Source organism: Rana temporaria, chromosome 6, assembly GCF_905171775.1.
Source record: "Rana temporaria chromosome 6, aRanTem1.1, whole genome shotgun sequence".
Classification (NCBI taxonomy): Eukaryota; Metazoa; Chordata; class Amphibia; order Anura; family Ranidae; genus Rana; species Rana temporaria.
The window spans coordinates 14,057,087-14,064,586 of NC_053494.1; the positions used below are offsets into that span (position 1 = coordinate 14,057,087).

General features: G+C 45.4%; 1 protein-coding gene across 2 annotated transcripts in view; it reads left to right on the top strand.

The window, feature by feature from the left end:
- MGRN1 (mahogunin ring finger 1) overlaps positions 1-6,271 on the top strand; it is a 22,737-nt gene extending 16,466 nt beyond the window's left edge. For both annotated transcript variants that reach the window (XM_040356283.1, XM_040356284.1), the window contains exons 13-18: positions 297-478; positions 2,869-2,986; positions 3,061-3,106; positions 3,199-3,285; positions 4,016-4,059; positions 5,149-6,271. In XM_040356283.1, the coding sequence (XP_040212217.1) occupies positions 297-478; positions 2,869-2,986; positions 3,061-3,106; positions 3,199-3,285; positions 4,016-4,056 (474 nt within the window). In that variant the 3' untranslated portion in view covers positions 4,057-4,059; positions 5,149-6,271. The remainder of the gene's footprint in view (positions 1-296; positions 479-2,868; positions 2,987-3,060; positions 3,107-3,198; positions 3,286-4,015; positions 4,060-5,148) is intronic.
- The last annotated feature ends 1,229 nt before the right edge of the window (positions 6,272-7,500 follow it).

The window sequence follows — 7,500 nt, forward strand, 5'->3', positions numbered from 1 at the left end:
CCCGGAAGCGACGGAGAAGATGCATCTCGAAAACGGGTAAGTACTGCTCATATTTTAAAACAAATAGCCGATTCCCCTAGACAAAACGAGCATCCATCTAAGGGGAAAAGATAAAAAAATATATAATAGGGTAAACTCCCGCTTTAAATATTGTTCCTGTGTGTGTGTGTGTGTGTGTGTGTGTGTGTGTGTGTGTGTGTGTGTGTGTGTGTGTGGCCCTCTCTGGCAGCAGGTTGGGTTTCAGCAGTTCCTTTTGTAATTTTAAAACCTTTTCCTGTCTTGTTTTTGGCTTTTAGGGAGCAGATAACATCCCTCCAGGGTTTGAACCCATCTCTCTGTTGGAGGCCCTGAACGGTCTGCGGTCCCCTCCCTCCAGCGCCCCGCTCTATGAAGAAATACCGTACACCGAAGGCCTGCCGGCTCGGGGGACCCCTGACAATTCCCACAACAAGAACAAGCACATAAAGACCTCTGACAGGTACGCTTGGCCTCGCTCTTTACTGCTGCTCATTCTGGGGAAATGCATGAGAAAAGCAACGGCTGCAACTTGCCTGGTTATTGGGTTCAAGAAAGAGGGGTAGCAGCCATTGAGTGTCTTTCATTTTTATTGAAGTGAATGTAAACCCAAATGCTCTCCACACATATTGGGTATGGCTCCAAACCCACAATCATTCTATTTATCGAAACCCTGAAGCATTCATTGCCCACGTTTTATTTTGTTCAGATCATGTGACGGCTTTTCGTCTATGATCTACACGGCCCAGGTTGGTGGGTGGGTCTAGGCTGTGGTTTGTCACATGTCCTGATGACATCACTGTGGCTTATTCCTGAGCAGAGTGTAATAAAAGGGATCACATTGCTTCAATGAAAAAAACAAACCCCTCCGTAGTATTATGATAGAGAGTTTTCCCGGAGGAGACGCTGTCCGTTGTGTACTCCTGGGAAGGAGAAAAAATGCTTTAGACCCCTTTCACACTGAATAGTTTTTACAGCGTTTTAGCGTTAAAAATAGCGCTATTAAAACGCTCTCCATGCATCTCAATGGACCCTTTCACACTGAGTCCTGCAAGCAGCATCTTTGGCGCAGCTTTTGGGCGCTGAAAAAAACGCTCAAAACACCCCTCTCTATTGAAATGAATTGAAAAGTGCTGTAAAAACGCCTTGCCCTTTCACACTGAGGCACTGCAAAAACACCCTAAAACGTTAAGGTATTAGCGGTGCTTTACCAGCACATTGGGATTGCAGATGAGGCTTCGCTCGAATAACGCTCGAAAAACGCCTTTGAGCAAAACTGGAGCATGTGCACATTTGATGGCAATGCTGCAGATTTTATATCAACCAGCAGATCATTGCCACCATAAGGAAGTGATTTAAAATCAACTGGTAGCCGGATTAACAGGTGTGTTCTCTGTACTGAAAGTTCTCTCCGTCCTTTTTATAATCAGACCCTCAGTTGATAATATCCCCTTACCCACTTCACCAGACTGTGAGAATCAGATCGAATGCACCCATAGAGGAGAGCAGACTGTGTCTGCTCCGGGTAAGCATGGCAGACACAGACCTGTCATCCGCTTGCTCAGCGAGGGTGAGCAAGTGAATTGCAGCCGGAGTTCGCCCTGTGTGAAAGGACCCTTCCTTTTAAAAAAACGATTTTAATTAAGTTTTAGATAGTGGGGAAGTGTTGGACCATCACCAGGTATTTGTTGAAGTCTTTGTTCCCAATGACCAACACAGAAATTGAGGCCAACCTTCCCAACAGGGTCAAAGGTCACATTTAAAAGATTGCAGCTCTGCATGGTAGCCAATTGGCTTCTAACTTCAGCTTTTTCAATTTAAGCTTTGACAAAAATGTAGAGCTTAACCAGATTTTGCGCACTCTAGTTTTAGTCAAATCAACCCCACAGTGTCAACATAGAAAATTAGGAGTGCCTCCTTAGACCCCTTTCACACTGAGGAGTTTTTCAGGCGGTGCAGCGCTAAAAATAGCGCTGCTATACCGCCTGAAAATCTCGAGGGCTTTCACACTGAGGCGGTGCGCTGGCGGGATAGAAAAAAATCTCCTGCCAGCAGCATCCTTGGAGCGGTGAGAGCAGCGGCGTGTATACCGCTCCTTCCCATTTAAAACAATGGGAAACCGCGGCAATACGCCTCCGCAGAGGCGCATTGTGGGCGGTATTAACCCTTTATCGGCCGCTAGCGGGGGTTAATACCGCACCGCTAGCGGCCGAATACCGTGGCAATTCCGACGGTATAGCGCCGCTATACCGCCACCGCGCCTCCCGCCCCAGTGTGACAGGGGCCTTAGTGAAGGAGCAAACTGTATAGGAAGCCTGACACTAACCCTTCCTGATTATAAAGAAGGGAAAAATCTTTTCTGATTCTTCCTTTACAGAAGTAAACACATATGGCAGGTGTGGCTTGGGGAGTGCTGGGCCCTAAAATGTTTGATTTGCCCTAAGAAAGAAAGTATGGACTCATGAGACCCCTCAAATTGAGACTGCACTAGCTGACTGCCCTAAGGTATAAAAGGGAGAGGGAGGGCACCACACCAATGGTAAAGGTCTAATAATTTTTTCATATTATATTACTGCCAAGTGTAGCATACCTGGACTATATATCGTTGTCCTTTTGGCTGGGTGAGATCTGATGAAGGGAGTCCTTCAGAGTCCACGGAAACTCTCATTGGCTTCTTGATGGTCTTTTTGATGATCTTTGGACTTTATCCATCGGTTGGTTGCTCTTTCTTTTTTTGAACCAGAGAGGTAGACACCTGAGTGTTATTCAAACCCAACCCAGTCTATTCAAAACTAAATAAAAAGCTTTGGCTTGAGTTGGTCTTTATGTTCTCCCTTTTCTTATGTCATGCAGCGGTCTGCGATCACCATCATCTCCTATCCATGAAGAGGACGAGGACATGTCTGGAGGGTGTGATGGCGAGAGGCCAGCCGTGCTCGGATCGCTCAGCAGAGACCCCTCGCACACAGAGGTGGGTGTTTTTAGTCTTGTGTCCTCTTAGGATATCTTTTAGGATTTTTGTCTGACACACTCATTGTCTTGTAGACAATCTCATCCGCTGACACTCCAGAGATTGTCTCCGCACACCAAGGTGAGAAGCTGTAGTCCACATTACAATTCTCATTATCTCTGTGAACGTTCCTGAAATGTATAATAAAATCCTCCTCTTGCTTTATTTCTCAGGGTCCCGATCTCAGTCTCAGCTCAGTGAACCGATTGAAAGTCCAGAATCCCAGGAGCTCAAGGATGACGATGCCCAGGATGTGACAGGTTCTCTTTTTGTGCTTACTACTTCTGATTATCATTAGACTGTTGTCTTCAAAGCTCAACTCCAGTCAAAACTTGGGGGGGCAGTTGGGTTTTTTATTGCTGTCTGTATCCCTGTTGGGGAGATGAATTTCCTGTTTCGGTGACTACCAGGAAGAGGGGTCAGAAGAAGAGAAGCTGCTACCACAAAAAAAAAAAAAGCGTAACCACAGCATATTAAGTCTGGACTTTGTCTAGGCCACTCCAGTAACTTTTTTACATAGGGCCAGGCAGGTTTGGACCGTTGCAGCCTCACGGGTAAAGACCCACTTCCATGAGGCTGCATATATGCGTACGGTCGGCACCAAGGGATTAATGTAAACTTGTCTGTACATATACTAGTTAAACTATAGAAATTAAATGCAGATGCCCTCCAGGTTCATATAGATTTCTGAACATTCTAAAACCTCCAATGTGGGTTTTTTTTTAAATTTCTTTTTTATAATAGGGACATTTTGACATTAGTTAAGTTGAGCTCTGAATTTCTCCTTCCTGTAAATGCCTGTTGGTCTTTCCACTTGGTGAATGGTTTTATTTACTAATGGAAAGTTATGGGAGACGGCAAGCTGGTAAGCGACTTTTTTTTGCATATTGGCTGCAGTATATGATGCTCATCTAATCTGTCTTCTCGAATGTGACTGCTGTACTGCACAAGCATCTGTAACCTTTTGCTTCCATTCTTCTCTTCCTACAGCGCTGGGACCAGACTCCTGCTCCATTGGCATTGATGAATGACGGGTGAGTTTCTCATATTTACCTTTTTTTGATTTGCTGAGGATTCTTGGATATGGAGATAGAGGTCTGTGTGTGTCTGTCTGTGTGTGTGTGTGTCTGTCTGTCTGCCCTCTGTCTCTCTCTCTCTCTGCCTCTCTGTCTCTCTCTGTCTGTCTGTCTGTCTGTCTGTGTATGTCTCTGTCTGTCTGCGCCTCTCTCTGTCTGTCTCTCTCTCTCTCTCTGTCTCTCTCTCTCTCTCTGTCTCTCTCTCTCTCTCTGTGTCTGTGTGTGTGTGTGTGTGTGTGTGTGTGTGTGTGTGTGTGTGTGTGTGTCTCTCTCTCTGTCAGCCTCTCTCTCTCCTCTTCTCTTCTCTTCCTCTCTCTGTCTGTGTGTGTGTGTGTGTGTGTGTGTGTGTGTGTGTGTGTGTGTCTCTCTCTCTGTGTCTGTGTCTGTCCCCTTTTTTTTTGGCAGGACCAAATACATGTTGGCATTGTCAAAGCAGTTGAGTTAGTATAAGAAAAAGGGAAGGGGGGTAATATAAGGGGGAATGGACATAAGTCTTTGAAAGGGTTTTTAGGTCCTCCGTTTCTCATGTCCCTCTCAGTCTGTGACACGCTGTCACATATTGGGCAGCTATCTTCACCATTGGCTCCTCTTCTGCCAGTAGAAATTGAAGTTTCCTCTTCTGTAGACTTGAAGTCCGGGATGAGAGCGGAGAGTCTCCTGGAAGGGTCTCTGTGTTCAGCTTCCTGTTCTTGGAGATGAAGGATATTTAAAGTTGTTGTAAACCCTTACATATAACCCTCAGATGATGATGACTAGAGATGAAGCAACTGAGCCTGTCGATCACCTGCTGTGGGGGGCCTTCTGGGATCGTCTGGGGTCTGTATGCCATAGACCAGTGATGGTGGCTTTTAGCACCCCAGATGTTTTAGAATTACATTTCCCATGGTGCTCAACTACACTGCAGAGTGCATGAGCATCATGGGAAATTACGTCTTTTTTGGAATAGGACGGCGAGTCTTGTAAACGGTTTTGAATCTGAAATATTAAACATGTTGAATTGGTGACAGGTTCACTTTAATCCATTAATTTTTTGTTCTTCTTTTGCAGGTCGTTTTCACAAATGAGACCAGCGAACAAATTTTCCCTGTCCATCCCTCCCGTTGATCACATTGGGTATTCCAGAGAGGGGAAGAAAAAAAGGAAGTTATCCTCTTCTCCAATCATTTACATTCCAAGGGAGGGCGGCAGAGAGACCCGCGCATCCTGTCCCAACTTGCGGTCGCCTTTTTAGCGATGCTACACTATGCCGTGCCAGGCCGTGTGTGTGTGTATATATGTCAGTTTAGTGCCAGCTTGATGTGCCATGCAGCAGTGTGTGTTGTGCCAGCCTTATGTGTACAGCTGTGTGCCGGCCTGCATGTCCGCATTGCTCTGTGTATATATGTTAGTCTGAAGCTCAGATCTCTGTCCTTGGATGGGGACAGAGTGACAGCTGACCCCTCTTGTGGGGGGACTTTTCAGAGTGAAATGCCACATTTACAAGGTCACTGCATCGTTATGACACCCACCTATATATATTCTGTACACAGCCCAGTGTATATCATACGGTACATAGCAGACCTTTGCCCAGACATTTAAAGGGCTAGTCCATTCCACTCCACTAGCCAGGGGTGGGAGAAGCATGGGAGGGGAATATGTAAATTACACTTATTTAAATCTCGATTTCAGGTTGAGTCCCAGTCCTAGACCTCTGGGTCCCACCTACCTGCTCCTCCCCCAATAAAAGGATGGCACCATATAAGGGAAGTATCGGGATGTGGTCCCAGAAGTCATGTGGGCCTTTCAGGCAGAAGGTATGGAGATTGATGACTTGGAGGTGATGGTGGAATTAATTCTACCCCACTCTCGCCTAGTTTCATCAGCTGGTGATAGGTGGATTTGACCTGGAGGGTAAAGGCCCCGTACACACATATTCCGACAACAATTCCGACGGGACGTGTTTTGTTGGATAATCCAACCGTCTGTATGCTCCATCGGACAATTGTTGGAATTTCCGACAACAAATGTTGGCTGTTCATGCTCTCAAATTGTTCGACAACAAATGTATTCTGCCGGACTAAAATTCAAACTACAAACGTGCATGCTCCGAACCCATGCTAACCATCAGACAACAATGGCAGAAGTTGCCCAAAGAGGGTGGCGCTAAAGAGCTGAAAAAATATGTAGTTTTGAGTATGTTGGCTGAAAAAGTTCTGCCGTCTGTATGCAGAACAAGTTCACGACCAATGCCCTTTGGACAAAAATCCACGGATTTGTCTGATGGTGTGTACGAGGCTTAAGAGTAGTGTCCGTTCTACTCCATCCCCACCAATTCCCATCAGCTGGAGATGTATGGGCTTGCCCTTTTTAAACTGGAGCTTTAGTTAAAGTATAAGTTCACCTTTTTTTTTAAAACATTTTTTTGTTAAATGCACATCTTTTTGCAGGTAAAAAAATTTGTATTTATTTTTTTACTTGGAGACTATAAAGCATTGTAGCAGCGATCAGAAGATCTCCTGCACACTGTCAGTGTGAACTGTCTGTTCGTACCTCATACGGGCAGACAGATGCACTCTGGCAGGGAGAGAGAATCATCTGCCACAGTGCTCAACGGTGCCATGGTAGTTCATTGAGAACTACAAGCCAACTGCCACAAAGGCTGTAGTTTTTACCATTCACAGAACACTGTGAATGGATGGCGTGGGCGGAGTCCAGTGCAATTGTAACATGTTACACCCTGAATATAGGTGTAACATGTTACAAAAGGTGAACTTGTCCTTTTAAACTTCCATATAAGATGTGGAAGGGGCGAAGTTTTGTAGCAGTCTGTGTCCCCATTTTGGGAGGTTTTACATCACTTCCTGTCCTGGCGATCATCTATTACCAGGACAGGAAGTGTAGGGAGATCAATGGCTTCCCATATGGTAAGATGACGGTTCCAATCCTTCCATCTTTCCAAAACGGAATAGGTTCATGATTGAAGTTCCCATTTTGAGAATTGGTCCATGTGCCCCTTTTTAAAGTGGAAGTAAACCTTCCTATCGTTTTCAGCCCTGGAAGCTGCCATCTTGGCCTCTGTTTGATATTCAGCTACAATGGTGCTGCACATGTGATCAGTTATGACACCAGCCACTGGATGGCTTGGCAGTTTGAGAGCACAAGCAATGTGACCGTTCCATTTCCGACACATGAAGGTATTGCTAACTGTTTTTTTTTTTTCAACTGTTAAAACTTTGAGTTTACTTCCACTTTAAGTTGTTAGAGGCCTCTATTTGAAGAGATCTGAAGGCTGACACTCCTCTCCTGATCAGACAAGGACCCCCTGGTGGTTTTCATGCTGACTTTGAATCACTGACCCAGAAGAACTTCTGACTTTGCTAATCTGCATACTTGTCCCAGGTCTGGAATTCAGAGTTTTAA